A 22,171-nucleotide genomic window follows, 5' to 3' on the forward strand; every position below is an offset into this window, starting at 1 on the left:
CTTCTACTATGAGAGGGGTTAACAGATATCCTCTTGACTCAAGGGAAGGGAGTGACCAGGTCCTACAGAGGTGTTTCAAAACTTCTTAATGATCAATCACAAAACCTCCAGAATCTACCAAGATATTTTTAGTTGTTCTAACTTTTATCTGTAATTTCCCTCCATGAAGGAGGATTCAGGGGTGTAGAGGGAAGGGAGTAAGTAAGCCTCAGGGAACCCAAAAGCAACTGCAGTTTTCTCCAATTCCTTAGCACCAAGAGAATTGACGGAATTGGGCACACACTTCCCTCCTTGCTGCAGAAGGCGTACCCAGGTCCATGGCCTTCAACTGACCCAGTGGACCGAGAGCCTGAGAGTGTCAGGCCAAGTGCTCGAGACAGCCTTGTAACTGTCTGCCCAGAAAGCATCTCCAAGTGTTGGTGCTTGGAGAGCAAGCCCAACTGCAGAGCAAGAAAGGAGGGGAGGGAGGCTTACATAAGGGTAAAAAAGAATTGGAAGATTAGGCTTTAGCCACAATGAAAAGCCAGTTGATGGGATTATAGCCTCAGGCGAAGGACAGAGATCTGGCCATCTGGAAAAGTCCAAGGTTTTTCCTTTTTGGGGTCTAGCTCCCATCCTCATCTATACACTATAAAATTGCCTGTCTTGTCTTACTGTTGCTGGTTCTTCTTGGAACTCAGCCCCTTAGAGGTGTCACTCCCAATAAATACCTTCACTTGGATGGGAGGTAGTCTAAGTCAGAATTCTTTGAGACGACCCCACCACATGCCAAGAAACCGCAACAATTTTGACAGGGCCTTTGGGTTGTGTAGTTAGTAACACTATGTCCTAAGATGCCAGAAAAGACAAGAAAGACACAACATTCTCCAAAACCCAACAAGGCTGAGCCCTGGGAGGTAGAGGTCCACATAGGAACAGATCAAGACCACGAAGGGCTGACCATTTCTTCCAAAAGTTATATTAAGACTTTTTTTGGTGGTACAAAGCCTCAATTGAGGATGGTACTCCTCTGGTTGTTTGATCAGAGCAGATATGTGAAACCTTTGGGTAGAAGACCAAGACCTATTTACTTTTACCTGGTAAGTCATGCAATATACTTTTACAGTCCTCCCATGGAGATATCTTAACAACTGCAATTTGCTACCATTTAATGGGTTGGAGTCTGGCCAGACTTAAGCTTCCTCCTGAAGTGAGGGCAAGCCATCATATAGACATCTCTTTGATGGGCCCTCATTCCTTCATTGTTTGTCCTTTGTTCTCAAAGAGGACCATGACATCAGGAAGGTGGTGTCATGACTTCCAAGTGAATTGGATTTAAGTGAGGGAGGGCTGTGCAAAGTCACTTGCTTCACTGTCTCCTCTGGAGCCATCTGGGTCCTCTGACAAGATATAGATCAGGGAGACTAGAGATGGCCCCGCATGGGAGACCTTGGCCTTTTTAAGCGAAGGTCTTTCCCAGATTTCAGTCTGACTGAAGCAATGTATTGCTGTGATTAAGGCTACATAGGAAATGAGACAAAATATGGCCTCTTTTACCTAGTTTAAAAAAAAAAAAACTAAAAAAAAAAAAATCAATCTGGGAGGGGAAGAAGACCTTTAAGGTTTCTCACCAAAACAGAAACAATTGCTATTTACACTCACTCTGATGCAGTTTAGGGATTCAGGGGTCCTGGGACCGCAAAATCATAACATGCAGGTCCTGCCCAAAAGAATTCGACACAGGCGTTCTTTCAGCCAAAGACAAGGTTTATTAAAATGTCCATCATATGGGGCAGACTTTTACGGAGTCTGAACATTGGTAAGCTATTAGCTTATTGGCTAGATCATAAGAATCTAAGCAGTGGTTAGATTTTAGGAATCTGAGCATGCACCTTATATACAGAAAGCCTGTGGGAGGGACCTAGGAGTGGCTAGTAAACTGGGATGAACAGAACTTCTGGTGGCCTAGGGAGAATGGAGCCTAGCTAGGATTAAGGGTGGGAAATGGCCAGTGGCCACACATGGGGAGGTAAGACAAAGGAAGGCCAGGCTAGGTTAAAGGTAACAGAATTGGGAGATTGGGTGTAGCCACAATGAAAGGCCAGTTGATGGGATTATAGCTTCAGGCAAATGCCAGAGGTTTGGCCAAATGGGAAAGTCCAGGGTTTTTCCTTTCTGGAGTTGAGATCCCAACTCCATCAACTCTGAGCCATCAGAGCCCAAACGATGACCAAATAAAGCTTGGACTGGGATGTGTTGTTGGCTATTTGGGTTTAAGGCATGGTTCTTAAAAAAGAAATCTAGCCTGTAACCCCCATATATCTTGTGAGGTTTCAGTGATCAAAATTTATATTTCTTTGGGCAGAGCACCTGCAGGTAAGGTTATGATTCCCTATGTGGACTGAGGGAGAGGAGGGAAGGAAGGAATGAAAGAACAAAGGAAGGAGCAAGTGAGTTGCATTGCCTAACTGGAACTGGCCAGTTGGGTTCCCAGTGGGGCAGCTATTACTATTAATAGACCATTGTTTGTCCTTTGTTCTTGAAGAAGACCATGACATCAGGAAGGTGTTATCATGATTTGCTTCATGAATTGGATTTAAGTGAGAGAGGGCCGTGCAAAGTCAACAGCCTTACTACTGTCTCCTCTGGAACCATTTGGGTCCAGTGGCAAGATCTAGATCAGGGCAACTGGAGATGGCCCCAGATACAGTGGGAGACCTTGGTCTTTTTAATGGTCAATAGCTAGTGTATTCTCAAAAGAATTTGTCTGATGTTTTCCTTTTATGACCATAAGAGACAACACTGAGCAAGAAGGTAGCCTATGTCACCTACAATAAATCCATCCTATCCTATAAAGTCGTGTTATTTATGAGATTAAGGTACCAACTCATAGGTCTTTAGGAATAAGTCAGACTAAAGTGTAACTTCTCAAACCAGCAACTCCCATGTGTAGTGATTTAAGATTTCCAAAGACCAGGGGAAAGGTCATAAACTTGGGCCCTAACAAGGAACCAGTGACCACTTGATATGTTAATTGAAATGTTAATTTGGTCCCTTGATATGTTAATTGACCAATTATGTCAAGATAATTGAGCAACAAACCAGATAAAATCAAGGACCCCAGCTTTCAAGTACATTTCAGGGGCCCCAGAGAGGGGAATCCCAATGAGATATTCCCACTAAAGTCAAGGACAGGGTCCTTGTTCTGATACCCTTCCCCACCACCACCAACAAGAAGGAGGACCAGCAGTTAATTGGGTTTTTTGAATACTGGCAACAGTCCTATACTAGACAATCTGCAGTGTTGAGGTCAGATTTGGGAGAGTGTGCAGGAGTGAAAGAGTTCACTTAGACCTTCTCTGTAGCCATTGGTGGTGAGTTCAGGGTGGACCCCAAGAATGTTGGAGTGTTACCTGAAATGATGAGGAATAGACATGTGAGTCCTAGTGTCCTGAAAGAATTCATTTGGACAGTCTTCAAGTTAAAGAAAGGCATTTATTGGGGTGATGCACCCAAGTGGACCTGCTCCCCATAAGGCAGAGCCCCAGTGGGCTCTACTCCACGTGGGAGGCAGAGCATAGGCCACAGATTCGGAGCAGTCCCTGCTTTACGTGGTAGGCAAAGGCAGTTAACCAGCTTAAAGGTATGGTTTAAATACAATTTCATGAAATGGGGGAAGGGGACAAGAGAATGGGAGGAGCAAGCATGGCTCCAAAATGCCTGGGATATCAGGTAGTCCAGAGGTGATAAGCAAAGAGAACAGGAAAGGGGAGGGGAAGAGTTGTTCTGAAATTGAGGGTGCTTTGTGAAAGCACACAAATAAGTCCATGGTGGGGGCTTTAATGCATAGTCTTCTTTGATCACTTCTCTGACTGGTCACATCTTGCATCTTACCTCCTATCCTGCTTGCTCCATTTGTCTCAAGCACTCTTTTCTACCTCATCAACAGCAGTGAAATAGAGTGGAGTCATTGACAATGGGACATGGTTAGAGTGTGCTTGCCTGAAAGGTTTTGAAATTGAGTACTAATTGGAGCCATGCTGAACTACATCCCATTTGAAAAACAGTTCTTTACTTCCTACTGGGTCCTAGTTCAAGTTAATAGACTGACTCAACACAGCCCAAACACTCTCAGGACACACACTCTGTGTACCTTAAGATAACTGTAGCCAATGAGAATGGCTGGTAGACATCTAGAAACACTGGTAAATTGGGTTCTGGTGAAACCACTGATTTGGTTAGAACATGTTTGATGTGATACAACTATTCCAAAGAGTCACAAATTGATGGGCATGCAAGGCATTACAGAACTACCATTCTTGAACCTGTTGAGGATTACAGTAGAACGAGTGGTGTTCTTTTGCATTTTGTTATCACAATAGGGTAAGATATAGCAAAGTAAATCAGAAATCCTGATACTTCATCTGCTGAAAATCTGTCAGTATAGATGGTACTGATCACAAAAGGGGCACAAACCATGAGTGTACATAAAATTAAAGATAGGGATAATTATGTGCTAGTACTATATTGTGACGAAATTGGAAATATATATTGCCTCTTACAGGTAATGACTTCATACCAGGTACCCCCAGTTCTAACAATACAATATTGCTAACCAATGCAGGGCAACTGTTATAAATAACTTCAATTTCTAAGTATAGATTAGACAAAATAAGGAATGGGAAAAGTAAAATCTGATGAGGGAAAAGTTGAAGAACCTGAAATCATTAGAAATTTTCACTTAATATAAACTCTAGAACTGCTAGTTAATAATGAAGCAGACCCCTCCCCCCCCAAAAAAATGCAATGTCTCAAATGATATTGAGAGGGAATTGGCATGCATAGGCTAAAATTTCATTCTTGTTAGTTTGACAGAACGAATTTAACTAGCAGATCAACTACACCAAATAAGAATCATTCAGTGAAACTGGTATTAGCCTTGACCATTGTGAACAAATATATTCTTTTACTTTTTTTTAAATAAAAAGTGTAAAAGTATTTAAAAACCCTCACAAACTAGTATATATGGCAACAACTGCAATGGTAAGACTAAATGGTGGAAAGGTGGCACTATCAAAGCAATAACTAGTACAATAGATGTCAGACATCATTATGGAAGAAGTGACTTAAGAGAACTATTGAAGAACTTCAAAAAAGCCTTGTTGATTAATAGCAGTGTATAGATGTCACTATCTAATGGACAGAGTAGAAAAATGAATACTCTATACTTTTCCAATTAAAGCAATAAAAAAAACCAAGCAGAATAGAATTTGGAAAACAAGAGTGTATCAAAAAGTCTAGTTTCTCTTAATGAGCAATTGAAAGAAGTCAAAGCAGCACCAAGAAAAAAAAATCATTAATCAAAAAGTTTTAAACAGATGCCTGAGAAATGGAGTAATCAGGAGGGAAAACACCCAAAGAAGGAGAATGTGGAAAATTTCTGATCTTCCATATGGTTATAAGAAGTCTTACTGAAGAAAAATGCAAATCAAATCAAACAAGAAACAGTACATGCATCATTAACATCATAAACAAAACAGTTGTATCAGTGGAGATGACTGAAACCCTAGATTGTCTGCAAAACTGGAAGGCTGCAGTGCCAGCTAAGATCCATAATTTTGACTTTAAACATTTAACAGTTGTTTGCAAGTTACCCTCACAGTACTTTATTTGCTTTCTCTCAGACCAAGCCTGATCACACCTTTCTTAATGGAAGGTATCACTTACTAAAAGAGAAGAATGATAACTATTCTTCCAAACATAGTTCAATTATGAAACATTCACATCCTGCATCTTACAAAAATGCATAACACATGAAAGCAAAAACATCTGAGGAACGAAATTAGTATACAAGCAAGTCCCAGTAGTATAAGGAGCAACTTATGATTGACTCAATAATTATTGAACAAGCCACGCTAAAGCACTGTAAGCTTTATACTTCCTTTATTATCACAAAGCCTTTAAGCTCATTTGCACACTCATGGTTTATTCATTTATTGTACATATATAAAATAGACCCAAGTATAGGAAGAAGAGTAAGCTACTTGATACACTCATGGAAAACTGTTCTCTTAGCCACCAACAAAGTTATGTCAAAAAGAAGACTTTATATTTGATCATGGAAGTAATAGGGAACCATTGGAATTTAATGAGCAATGGGTGAAACAGTCAGACATCTGAGTAGAGGATAGAGAGCAATAGGAAAAGACTTGGGGGAGGGAACCTATTCCAAGGATATTGCAAAATTCTATAATCTGTGGAATCTTTCCCTAACAATATCAAAATATCATTTGGACTTAATAAATGTAAAATTCTGTGGTTATAAAAGATAAAGCCTGAAGGCTTTAAGCTTAAATGTGGAGGTCAAGGTGAACCAGTAAATAAAGAAGATATTTGCAAATAATTTGGTGTCCTGTGGACAAGACACCTTGTCTTGAAAAACATAGAAAGCTGTGTCTGTGTATACTGAACTTACTGGTATCCTGAAATCAAAGTTGAGTCAGGAATATATTTAAAGTGGTTAACACCTGTGTAATATGATCTTCACATACTTTCTCAACTCTAAAATGTACTATAATAGTTGAAGAGTACCCTAACAAATACCTATAATATTTACAAAACAGAGGGCATGTCATTCTAAGAGAGATATTTACAGTTTAACACTTGCATACAATAAAGGAGGAAAAGAATTGGTAGTTACAGTCCAAGAAAAATAGATTTAAAACAAATATATTTGGAAATACATTTGGGACAAGCAGACATCACTTCATCAAGCATTAGTAAATGCCAGCAACAAATACTCTTTGGTGGATCTATCTAACGTAACTGAACATGTTTTACTTCCGTGTGGATCCTATGCAATGTCTAAGATCCAAGAAATGAATCAAAAGACCCTCCATAGGCTACATCTGCACGAGCTCAACCATCAAGATATTGACAAATATGCATTACACAAAAGGCTAAGTTATTGGATTTTTAAAAATTTAAAATAATAATTCATGAAGCTAATTCAGGAACCAGATCATTAACACTAGAAATTATTGGTTCTCAATGAGTCCAGACCTACTGGTCAATGCAGATTATTCAAGGAAATGATAAAAACTGTACAACACATAATTGTAGTTTGCGAAAACTTAGCACTTACCCAACACCTGCTTAGAGACAACCTAGAAGCTAAAATTATAAATCAGAAGCTCACTATCTTTCATCAGCTAATAAATGACAATTACAAAATCTGTATACAAATAAATACAGATCTAAACAATTGATGAAATATTAATTGATCATGAGTACAATGTAATAAAAATGATAATACTACCTAATTAGTGCTATGGCAATCAAACTATCAAAGAATTAGTTTATAGAGCTAGAAAAAATAATAACAAAATTTATTTGGAGGAACAAAAGGTCAAGAATACCAAGAGAATCAATTTTTAAAAAGTGAGGGAAATATCAGTAACAGTATCTAACAGTACCACATCTCAAACTGTATTACAAAACAGTAATCATCATAATATTCTGGTACTGGATAAGAAATAGTGGTTGATCAGTCAAATAGATTAGGTACACAGTAGATAGGAGTAACTGAGCACAGTAGCCTAGTGTTTGACAATATGCTAGCTATTGATGCCAGTTATTTGACAAGAATTTCTGGGAAAACTGGAAAGCAGTCTGCCAGAAAGTGTGCATAGATCAACATCTTATACCATATACCAAGATAAGTTCAAAATGGGTACATGATAGACATAAAGATGATGTCATATGCAAATTCGAGAAGCATGGAAAAAAAATTACCTGTCAGAGAAGTGGGTAGAGGAAGAGTTCATGACCAAATAAGAGACAGAGAGGATCAAGGGAGATAAAATTGATATTTTTGATTACATTAAATTAAAAAGGGTTTTGCACAAACAAAACCAACGCAGCCAAAATTAGAAGGAAAGCTGAAGGAACTAGGGACTTTTATTAACTGCAAATTTCTTAGCTAAAGATCTCATTTCTCAATTATATAGAAACCGAGCCAAATTTATTAAAAAAACAAACAAACAAACAAACTATTCCCCAGTTGATCAGATGGTCAAAGGATATGAATAGGTAGTTTTCAGAAGAAGAAATCAAAGCTATCAATAGTCATAAATAAATGTTCTAAATCCCTAATAATTAGAGAAATGCAAATTAAAACAGCTCTTCAGTACAGCAATACTGTAACAATAATCACCTCTGAAAGACTTAGCAACTCTGAACAATATAGTGATCCAAGACAGTTCCAAAGTACTGATGAAAAATGCTATTCATTCTGAGAGAGAACTGGTGGACTCTTTGAGTATAGAATGAAGCATCTTTTTTTCCCCTTCCTTTATTTTTCTTGCTTTTTTTTTTCCAACATAGCTAGTGGGGAAACATGTTTTCCAAAACTTCCTATGTTTAGTAGTAGTTATTGTATTTTTTCCTTCTCATGGGTTGAGGGAAGGGCCAAGGGAGAGAAGAATTTGGAACTGGAATTAAAATTTTATTTATTTAAAAAAATAAACTAATAGACAAGACCTTGTCCTGCAAATATAGACCTCAAAATATCTTTGCAAATTAAAATATGTTGTACCACATTGTCTCAGGTTAATTTGTTGCCCAAAATTATTAGGATGTATTAGGGATATATAAAAATTTAAGAAGATTTTTAATAGATGTTGCTTTACTAAACATGCATCATTTCCAAGCTACATGGATTGAAAAGCTTTCAAAATGGAGAACTAGAAGAGAGCAAAATCATGTGAGGAAAAAAAATACTATACATTTCATCCTTGTTATCTTGTCTCTGTGATGACTATTCTTTCAGTGAGCCTGTAGAAGGTGAGCTTATGTAATAATACTTTTATTCAGCTTCAAAAAGCAGTTTTTTTGTAAATCTATAAAAGAATAGCACTTGATCCCAGGACTATTTCTCTCTGATCTCCATCTAAAAAGATGAATAGAACAAGATGTATGATAAGAACAATAATCAGTTGAAACAGTATCACAAACACCGGCAAGTTGCAAAAATTTAGTACATACTGAATACCTAGAATGAATGATTAGTTCACCAGAATAATACAACCTTGAGTTGTTCTTCATAAACCGGTAACAAATCACCATACTAGAAATACAAATCTTTAAATATCCTTGAGAGTTCAGAAAATAATCTCTTGGTACCTGGAGCATGCCATGAAAATCACTCTTAATCACACATTGACCAACAAAAATTTAAGATTAATTAATAAGATTATTAATATCTTTGACAGATATTGCCATGCTAAATACTGATATTTGATGTCTACGTGGAAAACAGTTCTCTAAAAAGAGCTAGCCATACAATAATGTCATAAACAGTTCATATGAAATATAGTATTTTTCAGGGAGATAGATTTTACTTGTTATAGTTTTTCGTAAACAAACCCATTATCATCTTTCTAAGTAGAACTAAGAATGTTTCTAAAGAAAAGGAGATGAATTAAAACATCTTATTAATCACTAGCTATATATGAATCACATCTAGTTATATGGCTCCACAGAAAATGGAGTGTATAGGCATTTATATAATAAACATTATCTCATTTGATCCTCACAACAACCCCGAGAGGTAGATGCTGTTATTATTTCCATTTTGCACTTGAGGAAACTGAGAGAAACAAAGGTTAAGAGACTTGCCCACAGTCACCCCGCTGTTAATTGTCTGGGGTTGGATTTGAACTTGAGTCTTTCTGGCTCTAGGCCCTAGCTCTCTATCCACTGCACCACTTAACTCTGCACTGAGAAACAAATTTAACCACTCCTTCATCTCACAGAATTGTTCTCTAATAATAACAAAATATGAATTTTAAATGTATGTTAATGAAAGAGAGACTGAAGTTTCTAAGCTTGAATTGGACATCACATTGGACCAATGGATGAAAGCCATATCTACAAATACCTTTTTCTCCTCCTGGCAAAACACACTGAGCCAAAAGATATTGAAGAGAAGTTTTTGGCTCAATATGTTGAGACTCAACTGGTATTTTGAAATCAAAGCTGAATCAGAAAACGAAACAAAACACGTTTAAAGCGATTAACACCTACACAGTAGCAGTCATACTATATAGCTTGGAATTGTGAAGTTAACCATGACAGGTTTGAAATATATCTCAACAAAATCCATACAATATTAATAAAACATAGAGTCCATTACCAAAAGGTTGTCTGGAAAGATGAATACTTCTGAACTATCAAGGACTATGAGGCATTCTTAAAGCACATGATAAATATGTCAGATATTTCTTGAAATACTTTTGGAGAAAGCAGAAATCAGTTGAATGAGCTGTAGTCAAGGCTAATTACCGGTACACATTAGATTCATCCAGTGTAACTGAAAATTATTTAATCAGGGGTTCTTAAACTTTTTTGTGTCATGGGCCTATTTGGCTGTCTGGGGAAGCCTATAGACTCATTCTCAGAATTATGTTTTTATTAGGATTACAGAAGATTACAAGGGAAACCAATTATGTTGAAAGATAGTTATCAAAATGTTTTTTAAAAAACAAGTCCTTGAACCCCAGGTTAAGAACACCTACTCAAATGGAGCCTATGAAATGACAAAGTTTCAAGAATGGAATTAAAAGGCCTTCTGTGAACAATATCTGCGTGAACTTGGCCAACAATATGTCCAAAAAATAAATAAATAAAGAGTGTTACACAGATAGCTGAGGTGTGCAGATTCATTTGTTGAAGTGAAGAGGTTTATAATGGCAACTGGACACCTGGACATTGCCAATTAGAAATTACAGAAGGAGTGTGCTTAAGAATTCCAGATTTAATGATACATGTTGATTATGAAAGGAAATGGTTGAGATAGTGCAGCACATTGCTGCAGGCTATAAAAATTTAGCACCCACTAAACACCTACCTAGACATGACCTGGTGGCTAAAATTGTACATCAAAAGCTCACTACCTTTAATAGACTTATAGATGAAAAATCCCCATTCTACAAATACAGATCTCTAAATATCTAGAAGATTTCAGCTAATAATAAATTGACCTGGAACTATACCATTATCATAAACTGAACTGTTACCAACAATTGCCTGGATATAAATACTGATCAATAGAAACTTAAGAACAATGTTTTTAATAGATGTCACCTTACCATTCCCAATACTTTTAACTTCTAAAGTTCATCAAAGAGAAAAAAAAAACTTTTAAAATAGAACTGACTGAGAAAAATAGAAACTTGTGGCAACAGGATGAGGAGTACGTGTGTTTGTATAATCCCTGTTGTACTCTCTGGTATTAGAATTATATCAGAGAAGTTTTGAATGAGGCTAATGGGAATTAGCTTAAATTCTAATACTATTATTTTTCTTCAAAATGTTATTTCATCTACCTGTACAGTAGTCCATAGACCATTAATTAAAGAATAATAGCAGGATTATAACTTATAACAGGACCATTTCTATCTCTACCCCATTAAAAATGATAAGAACAAGATGACAACATAAACTTTGTACTGGGATATTGCTGGTGGGAGCTGGACTAGATCCCATGGTATTTGGCTGCAAATACATTAGTCACTTACATTGAATGAGTTGAGCACATGTTTTACCCCATGTTGGACTGTGTGGTCCTTGGCAAGCACTCAAGGTCAGGTGTATTAACCTTCTGGGACATGAGGAATAGCATTTAGTGCACTAGAGCAATAGTTTTTGCTAAAAATACTACACTTACAGTCTTTGAAAGAGTTGATGCCCTTCCTGAAGTCTTTACGCCCAAAGTTTCTACAGTCATGGAATCCATGTCAGCAGATTTCAAACAATAGGGAATATGATAGTATACATATTTATTTTTATAAATGTTTATAAATTCATAAGTAAATTTATTTGAATTTTACAAGTGTTTTAAATTTAAAAATAAAAAAGATGTTTAATGATTCCTATGTAAGACTGTTCATTTATCAGTTATCAGTTATTATCAGTTATGTCAGTCATCCTAAGGAGATGAGATGAAATTTGGTAAGACAAGAAGGAAATCTTATTAGCCCCTTTGCTTCATTCCTTTATTTATCTTAGGTGGCATCTCCACAGAAAATGACTGTACTTTTGAACCAGATTATGCCATCCCACCACTTCCAGTGACTGAAGGTATGCAGCACATTCGGATTATGGAGGGCATGTCCCGCTCTCTTCCATCCTCCCCCTTACTCACCCATCAGTCTATCAGTGTTCGGCTCCAACCTGTGAAGAAATTAACTGGTAAGGATTCTAAATATAAACTCAACTAGGTATTTTTTTAAAAGCAAGTAATATAAAATTGTAGCTGATATTTCTCTCTGCGTGTGTGTTCAGGTTTCCCTCCTTGGCTTGCTAAAGTTACAGACTCCTGTGACATCATGCTGGTATTTGCTGTAAAAAATGGCTTTAGGGAACCTCATTTTGACAAATTGAGTTATCTATTTTCTAGGTGATCCATCTGTTGTGGACAGATTTTCTAGTATTTCAGGAAATTCCTAATATTGCCAGAACATACTGTAGCTTTGTTCTCATTTATCAGCTTGTTCATGTCAGATTAACAGATTGAGACATTTTGATAGTTTAAGTAATTTTCATTTTAGCTTTAGGATGGTAGGATTGGGAATTCAACAAAGGTATACTAGTCATAGTTTTATATGAAAGGATGACTTTTGTTTATTTCATGTCTGTTTTTAAACGCTATTTTAAGCACTCTGGTTTCTGTTGTAGATTATTCTGTCTTCTTAGAATACTTATTTTAAAATAAAAAATGTTTCCAACATTATCGCAAGGTATATTGTTACTCATAGCAAGTGACTCATGGGGGGAACTGCATCTATATAAAATCAACCCTCTCCTCCCACTGTAAATTTAACATATGGTTTGTTTAATGAGATAGTTTTGACCAATTTACAGAACTGTCACATTTGGAAATGTCTGGTATTACTGTGGCTTGGTTATATTTCCACTAAGAATATCACTCACTGAATAAATGTAGATATAGAGTTCACATTCAAAGGAAATATTTAAAGTAAACCAAGATTTGACTTTCAACAAACTCCTGAACAATATGATCTACCTTATGCCTTTCATATAATGTGTTTTACAGTAAAGCATAGGGTAAATGCTAAGTTATAATAGTGATTACAAGAAGTGGCAGAAACAAAGCATAGGATTTCTAAGTTCTTTCATGAGTTTAAAATGAAACTTTAATAATGTTGCATTACAAAGTGAGATGCTAAGATAAAGATAGTCCTGACTTTGGATTGTGGTTTTACAAAGCAGTGGTGCCTGTTGACTTTGTTTTTACTTTTAATCATCTTGTTATCAAAGCAGTTGACAGAGTCAGAACCTACTTTGTTATGGCTATTTATTGTCTTTTAGGTCATAAAATGAAATCAGATTGTTGTGTCATTTGTATTTTGCTAAAATCTTAGTTTTATTCTTCCTTATAGTGGAAATATGGCAGGCTTGAAGGAAGGTCTGAGCTTTGACCATAAATGTCAGTTCTATGAAATATGTCCCTTTGAAAGTTAAAAATGTTCTTGGTATTTCTCTTGATAACACAAAACAGTTGTACTTGTCAGTGGTACCTCATCATTAAATGCATTGATGGGGGGGTAGCAATCTCCAGGTGATTGGAATCTCCATTACCTTCAGTTCAAGAACTGTTATTCTGAATTTTTGAAATTTTAACATAGACAGCTATATGTAGCCTTTTTAAAAAGGGAAATATGCTCTCACTGTCGATGAGAAATCTACTATGTTGATGCAGTAAGGGTTAACTTTCAGTGAGGTCTCAGATTGCCATTGTGAACTGCTGAATTCTTGTAGAGCTGTTGAATTAATGTTTAATCTGTCAAAAAGTTTTATTTTCCTTCATGCAAAACCTGTTCTGTCAAATAACTTCAAGACTAACAATGAAATCTGCTACATAAAAGAATGTCTCCTTTAAAAGATGATGTCATGGATTACTCCATTATTTTGTGTCTACTTTTCTATCATCTGAAGCAGTTCATCTTCTCTTTTTACTTTAGAATTTGAGATAAAGATTGGTGTTACTCAACTTATTCAGTTATATGTACAGTTCTCTTCCTTTATCTGTTTGTTATGAATAAGCAAAACAAAGTGTAAGAGAGATGGATTAGTTGCCTATAAATGAATTTCCTATAGGGAAAAAGATGTTAGGTGGCATTATTCTTTAGATTACTATAGCTTTACTTATTAAAATACCTATTTTTGTGTTTCTAAGACTTGTGGTTGTGTGGTTGTGGTTTGTCCTTTGTTCTAGAAGAGGACCATCATCAGAAAGATGATGCTATGATTTGGATTTGAGCGAGGGAGGGCTGTGCAGTCACCTGACTCACTTTCTTCTCCAGAGCCATGTGGGTCCAGTGGCCAGATATAGATCAGGATAACTGGAGATGGCCTAGGATTCAGTGGAAAACCTTAGCCTTTTTAAGCTAAAGTCTTTCCAAGTTCTCATTTTGCCAGAGGCAACACCCTTTCAGTGATTAGGCCTGTTAAAGAAGTGAGTCAAAGGATGGCCCCTTTCATCTTAAAAAAATAATAATAATAAAATCAAAAGGGGACAGGAAGACCCTCAGGATTGCTAGCCAAAAGAGCAACAAGTACTGTGTGCATTCACTCTGCAGATGCCATATCTTCCATGTGGCCTGGCTAATTGCTCAAGTCAATAAAGAAAGGAAAATATGAATTCTCTGCCCCTTTTTAGAATTATTACATCTGTTAACCTTATTCTACTTCTTTCTGTGTGATTCGCTTGTCTCATTACATGTTGTTTCCTTGTCCCATCTTTAAATTGCATATGTCATTCCACTGTGTGAAACCGTCTTCACCTCTAATCTACCAGGATACATATATAACTTTCCATGTTTTAAAGTGTAAATAGGAGTTAATCTCCTCCTTTCCTGGTTATTGCTAAGGGACTTTTGCTAATTTAGCATATTTTTTCAGTACTTTACATGTATTAAAACCCTCCCACAGAAATGGCCTATTTGCAATTAGGTCAGCTCAACTTCAGACTAGGAAAAAAAATCTGCCTAAGTCCAAAAGGAAAAAAAGAGGAAGATGTGGGACTTAAAAGCAGTAAGCTACTTAGAGTATTTTTAGTACAAAGCTAAGTTGGTAAAGAAGCCTCAAAGAAGTAGAGTAGTGGATAGAGTTCTGGACTTGGAATTGAATTCAGACACTGACCAAGACATTTACTAGCTGTGTGACCCTGGGGAAGTCACTTAGCATATCTCAGCCTCAGTTTCCTCATCTGTAAAATAGGGATAGTAATAATAGCACCTACCTCACACAGTTGTCATGAGAATATATATAAAGTACTTTGCAAATTTTAAAGCTGTATAAATGTGAGTTGCTATTATTAATTTGTTGAAAATTTAATTCATTGTTTTTAACATTGCTAGGTAATGAAAAGCTTTAAAAATTAAATTTTTTTGGACACACTTTTCACTAAAGTAACTTTTACTATCAAAATTTTTTTTGTACATGGGCAGTTTACAGATAGATTTAGTCATTTTCAAATATTAAGCAAATTTCTTACATATAAACTATAACTCATATTTAGCTTTATTGTCTGTTAACCTGCCTTTTAAAAATTACATAGGATAGAGGTTGTCTTCTTACTAGAAACTGTATCTGCATTCAGATTCCTTCTTTAGTTTAGGAAGTCTCTATGCAGGTAGGAAAAGGGAGATGAAGAGGGAAGAAAAGTAAGCTCTCAGCGAATGATTTTAATTTGTTTTGCTAAAGTTTGAGGTTAGGTATTCTGCAGAAAATGTAGTGGTGGAGAAGAGAATAAGTGTCTTAAGGAAAGAAAAAAATATTTGAAATAGCTATTGTAGTGAGTGGAATAGATAATCAATTAGGTAATCAATTAGGTAGGTAAAGTAGGATTGCTTTACAGTTCTGAGGGCCTATAAAGTTGTAATGGACCTAGTCACTATTTTATCTCCCTCCTTTTCCTTCTTTCCTTCCTTCCCTCCCTCCCTGCTTCCCTTCCTTCCTCTTCTCTTTTATTCCAGATTTTTTTTTAATTTTTTAGCTAAATGACAAAAATAAATGACACAAAGCGAAAAAAAAAATTAAAGTGATGAATATTCATTTCATACTCCTTGCTCTTTTTAAAAAAAAAGTGTGTAGTAAATCATGCATGATACTTTCAAAATTTTCTTGTTGGTCTATGCTTCATTCTGTTCTTTTCTATTCATTTAAAAAAAAATACCAGTGACCTTTTTTGTGTGTGTGTGTGTGTGGGGGGTGTCATCATTATTGTCTTCTGTTCCATTAAAGATGCATTTTCCTCCTATAGGATTACACTTAACTTTTCTGAGTAAATTATTCTTAGTTGTAAGCCTCTATATCATTTGCATTTTGGAAAATTGAATTCTAAAATTTCTTTTTTTTTTTTTTTTTTTTTTTTTGGTAGAAGCTGCCAGGTTTTTGTGATCTTGACTATGTGATTTCTTGGTACTTGAACTGCATCTTTTTGATTACTGAAGTATTTTTTTCCTTGATGTAAGAGTTCTCAATTTTGGCTGTGACATTCTTGGGACTTTTCTTTTGGGGGTTTCTTTCAGGGGGTGGATTCCTTCTATTGTTACTTTGTTGTAATTTGTCCTTTGATTCTAATAGATCTGAGGAATTTTCATTTATTTATTTCTTAAAATATAAAATAACTAGGTTTTTTGGTTTGGTCATGCTTTTTGGAGAGTCTCTGATTGTTAAATTATCTCTTGATCTGTTTTTCAAATCATTTTTTTTTTTTAGTAATAAGTATCTTACATTTTCTTCCATTTATTTCAGTATTTTGATTTTGTCGTAATAGTTTTTGCTGTGTAATTGAGTTATTCCATTTCATTTGTTGGGTAAGGTTATAACTTTCTCTTCTAGGCTACTTACTAAGTTTTCAGTTCTTTCCTTAAAAGCTTTAATTTTTTTAATTCTTGCTTTATTTCTTCTAAGTATTTATGTAATGATTGTGGAAAATTCATTTTTTTTCCCTTTGAGTCTCTGCTAGCATTTGTTATAGAGTTAGAGTTGTAATAATTTTTTTATACTGGTCGATGTTTTCTTTGTTTTACTTATCTCTCCATCTTTCGTTCCTGAATTGGAGCTTTGTGCTGAGGCCAGTCTCTACCTTAGTTGCATTTTTGGGAAGGTTTTTCCACCTTTTTTGTTCTTGCCCTGGGTCCTCTGGGTTCTTTCACTGATCTCCACCTCCCAAGGTTAGACCCCAATGGGTCTTTGAGTTTCAGAGTGCCATATTTTCAGGGCTTTCTCTGGAGTCTTGGGACAAAATTTTAGGGACCTCAGAACCTGTGTCCTGTCCAGTTTGAATATAGCAATATTGCTTCCACTGCATCTCCCTAGAACTTCCAACATGTCCTTTCTGGTTTTTTTTTGTATGCTACCCTGCGCCTTTCTCAAGAGAACTCTCTGATCTTGTTGTCTCTTAACACAGAGTCTTGCAGGTTATTGATGCCCTGTCTCTAGTTTTGCTGGCACTGGCTTTACTGGAGGGGTCCCCTTTCCTAGTTACTGTTGGCTTCTGGCTGACTTTTTGTGTATTTCTGGGGTGGAAGAAATCACCTTCTGTAGTTCCTCATTGAAATTTTTGATTCTTATTTGATCTTGTTTGAACTTCATGGTTTTGTAGTAATAAGTGTAGGAATTTTCAGGTCATACGATCATATGATCAGCAAGATGGAGGACATTTTTCTCCAGGCCTTGTTAACTCTTAAAAAACCCTAAGAGAGGAATTATATACTGGAGGTATAGCAATTACAGCTGAATATACAGTACAAGAAAACAAGATGCCTACTAGTTATGTGGAAACAGTAGAGAAGGCTTATTCGAAACATGTTCATTCAGTACCCCTCTCCCAAGTTACCATTTCCTGGCAGGTCATACATTCTGGGATTGTACATTGGAACCTAGTTGGGGATTTCCTTCCTTCTGGAGAGTCTCTACCAGTGAACCCCACTGCTATATCACATTGTTGTGTTGCAATAAATAAAATATAGATAGATAGATAGATAGATATCAGATAGATAGATAGATTTTTTTTCCCCCAGCCACACAGAAGAAGGGAGGAATTAGGTTTCCTGGTGCCTACAGATACCCTTAAGTTAAGGAACTCAAGTCCGTAGTAGCTTTTCTAGGAATACTTCTTTAACCCTGCAAAAAATAATAGATGCTCATTTGGCCTAATCAAAGAACCAAAAAATTGAAGGAAGTGGAGCATAGGGCCATTATGTGTAGGTAAACATGGATGGAAGAAAGAAGTTTACAGTCCAGCTGAGGCCAGTTCCATTGGCTTTGGGGCAGGGACTGATGTCAAGGAAAAGTAAATTCCTTATAATGAGAGTAGGTGGAGATAACATGGTGGTCTAGCCTTGGGAGTAATCCCTCCATCAAAGGGAAGGAGTTAGAAACTGAGCAACAGTGGGCTATAAATTATAAGTCCAAAATTAGCAGTGATTTCAAGGAGAAGAAAATTAAAATTTAGAGGACAAGCAGATAAATGAACAGAAAAGATAATACAATTAGAAAGGAAGGTGAATGCAAAGCATTCTGAAAGTCCCAAACCTCTCTAAATAAAGACTGAAAGACAAAGGAAATTGAACCATGAGCTGATGAAAGAGAGAACTCAGTGGAATGCCAAGAGGACTTAGAACAACAAAAAGTGTTCCAGAATAGTTCAGATGCAGAAATGAAAAATATAAAAGAACAATTCAGAAGAAAATGAATATCGAAACCTATGGCCTGCACAGCAGAAATAATTACCACAACAAAAAAGTACTTGAATCCATGGTGGTGAGTTGCTCCTAAGAAGCAAAAGAAGGAACAGAAATGGAATACAAATATACTGAAGTGAATGACTATCTGGAGGAAGAAAAGAAAAAACAAGGCTAAAAGAGTCTACACACACACACACACACACACACACATAAGACTATATATATATATATAAGCAGAAATCATTTTCCCAAAGACAGGAAGCAAAGAGACAAATAAAGGATCATGTCTCGTTGAATAGCATACATCAAAAAACTTGAGTACTATAATGCAAGAAATAACGGGGCAGGTATGTGGCGCAGTGGATAAAGCTCCGGCCTTGGAGTCAGGAGGACCTGAGTTCAAATCTGACCTCAGACACTTGACACTTACTAGCTGTGTGACCCTGGGCAAGTCACTTAACCCTGATTGCCTCACCAAAAATAAAAATAAAGAAAGAAATAACAAATAAAACCTCTCCAGCTCTTCTGAATACAGAAAACAAAGTACCAATTAAAAGACTAAACGGATCACCTTAGGGGAGAGTTCAGGAGACAGCTCCAAGACACACAGTAGGGAAATTTAACAATTCCAAAGACAAACAACAAATCCTGCAAGCAGCCAGGAGAAAGATTAAAATATAAAGGTAAGGAAATTCTTTTTACACAAGACAATTTTACCGCCATTGGATACTGCAGGAAGGAATGGAATAATAAATTCCAAAAAAGTAAATGTATTCCAGATACCACCCAAAATGATATACCCCACAAATCATAACCTAATGATCAATGGGAAAAAATATGTAATTTCAATAAAAGTGAGGAGTTTGAGGTATCCTTGGGATTGTGCGGGGTGGGGAACACAACAGATACGAGATTATTCATCTCATAAATACCCCCAACAAAAAAAAAAACACAAGAAAAGGTAAATAAATACAACTACCAAGAAAAAAAAATACATAAATTACCCTACCTCTAGAGGTTATTAAAAGAAAAAATCTAAAAAGAGAAAAAAAGTACCTACTGCTTTTAATAAAAATACCTGTTACATTAAAACAATATACCTATTGCATTTAAACAAGAATAACACCACCTGAGAAACCATTAGTAAATTTCTGAATAAAAGTATAAGGAGATAAATATAAGAGTGGAATTCAGTAATTGGGAGAAGTAATGGGGCAAGTTTAAAATAACTTTGACAGAATTCCACAACCACTCCAAATCTCAGTAGTGAATCAGTGTATTTTGTGGGATTGAACTGCAGAATGAGAAGTTGAAAAAAAGGGGAGAGGGAAGTGAAGGATAGAGGGGAATGGATGATATAATGTAATCATATCCATTGGTGAATACTGAAGCGAAGATAACACCTGTAGCATCTTAGCAGGAAGAGGGGATAAAGGGAAATGGAAGAGGTGGCAAAGGGAGGAATTAAAACAGGGGGAATGAAAGGGTGAGGTCCCAATGTATTGGGAAGAGAGAATGCTGCTTCATTCTGTGATGAGATACTGGGACTTCACAATGAGCCTAATCTACAGGGAGTTGGTACACAGGAAGATACATTACTTTCTTTTACACTCAAACAGAAGTTCTTAACTTCAGTTCCATAGATCCCTTCATGAGTATGTGGATAAATTTCATGAGATCTGTGAGCTTGAATGGGGGAGAAGTTACATCTTTGTTTCAATATAATTGGTTTCCTTTGCAATTCTATGTATCTTATTTTATACTTTGAAAAACATTCTGAGAAGGGATCCATAGGCTTCACCAGTCTGCCTAAGGTGTTCACAATACAAAAAAATGTGGTAGAATGTGTTTTGCGGCTGAGGATGACATCTTGACTCAAGATAAGAGAAACTGTAGGTCTTAAGGGCAACAGGCATCCAGAAGAATGAGAGAACATAGCTCCTGAGGTGAGATTTACATGGCAAATGGGACAGTGGTCATGGTTAGAGTACTCATTATCTTTTCTCCAAAACCTTCCCCTCTGCCTAACTTCCTTATTACTGTTGAGAGTACCACCATCCTCCCAATAACCCCAGATCATTACCTAAGTGTTATCCTTGATTCCTCACTGTCTCTTACCCTGTTCCTCTCCCCATTATAAGCAGTTTTCAAATCATCTTGTTTCTACTTTGTAACTTCTCTAGTATTTGTCTTCTTTTCTCCTTTGATGCTGCCACCACCTTGGTTTAGACTTTTATCACCTCACTCTTGAGCTGCTGCAGTAGTCATCTTCTTGGTCTCCCCACCTCGGGTATCTCCTCATTCCAGTCTATCTGCTACTTAGCTGTCAAATTGATCTTCCTTTAGTACAGGTCTGATCAAGTTGCTCCCTCTATTCAGTAAACTCTAGTGGTTCGCAGGTCAAATATAAAAGCCTCTGTTTGGCTTTAAAAACCCTTTATAACCTGGTGCCTTTCCAATCTAAATATATACTTTACTTCCCTACAAGTACTTTGTGATCCAGTGACACTAGCCACTTTGCTGTTCCTAGAACAAGGTGCTCTATCTAATGACTGACCATTTTTGCTGGCTGTCTCCCATGCCTGGAACTCTCTCCCTCCTCATCACATCCTGACTTCCGTGGATTTTTTCAAGTCTCAGTTAAAGTCCCACCTTTCCCAGTCCTTCTTAATGTTAATGCCTTCCCCTTGTTGATTATCTCCAGTTTATCTTATATAGATCTTGTTTGTACATATTGGTTTGCATGTTGTCTCCACAGTAAGCAGGGGCTGGGGTGTTTTGCTTTGTTTTACTTTGCCTTTCTTTGTATCTTTAGCATTTAACACAATGCCTGGCATATAGTAGGTAGGCACTGAATAAAATACTAGGTGATTGGCATGATTAGTCAAGAGGGTAGCTCATTCCTCATTACTTATCTCATGAATTGTGTTTTTAAGTGAGAGGCACAACAGAAAACAAGGCCAAAATCTACAAAGACAACAGCATAGAAATTCTCTAGAAGAGGGTATTCTAATTTGATACTTCAGAAGTTTTAATTTCTTGAGAAAGAAAAAGACTAAAGAAAGAATAAATATACAGACTACGAATAAAAGAAAAAATTCAGAATTGATGGAAAGGGAAGAGCATTAATGAACAAAAAATGGTAAAGAAATTTTTCTCAGAAAAAGGCAGAGAAAAATTGGAGAAAAGGAGATAAGGGGGCATTTTGAATTATCCAAGTAACTGAGTGGTAGAAGAAGGAGAAAAAAGAGGAAGAAGAATTGTGACCATCTGAAAAATTAGTTTTTTTATCTTTGGTTTCTTCTGAATTTTCTCCTCTTTTTTGTGATTTAAAAAGTATTACAGTGGCTTTTTTTGTTATTGCATTTTAATTGTTCTTTCTTGACAATTCTCTTCCCAATTAATTGGGGGGA

The 22,171-nt window shown here is 36.3% G+C and overlaps 1 protein-coding gene across 7 annotated transcripts in view; it reads left to right on the plus strand.

Annotated features, from left to right (window-relative positions):
- Positions 1-22,171, plus strand: part of TANC2 (tetratricopeptide repeat, ankyrin repeat and coiled-coil containing 2) — a 519,058-nt gene that overhangs the window by 176,888 nt on the left and 319,999 nt on the right. For 6 of the 7 annotated variants that reach the window (XM_027872925.1, XM_027872927.1, XM_027872928.1 and 3 more), the window contains one exon: positions 12,049-12,231. The exons of the other annotated variant lie outside the window; for it this stretch is intronic. In XM_027872925.1, coding sequence (XP_027728726.1) covers positions 12,049-12,231 — 183 coding nt within the window. The remainder of the gene's footprint in view (positions 1-12,048; positions 12,232-22,171) is intronic. 7 annotated transcript variants of the gene reach the window in all.

This window comes from Vombatus ursinus, unplaced genomic scaffold (genome assembly GCF_900497805.2).
Source record: "Vombatus ursinus unplaced genomic scaffold, bare-nosed wombat genome assembly UNPS02014801.1, whole genome shotgun sequence".
Classification (NCBI taxonomy): domain Eukaryota; kingdom Metazoa; phylum Chordata; class Mammalia; order Diprotodontia; family Vombatidae; genus Vombatus; species Vombatus ursinus.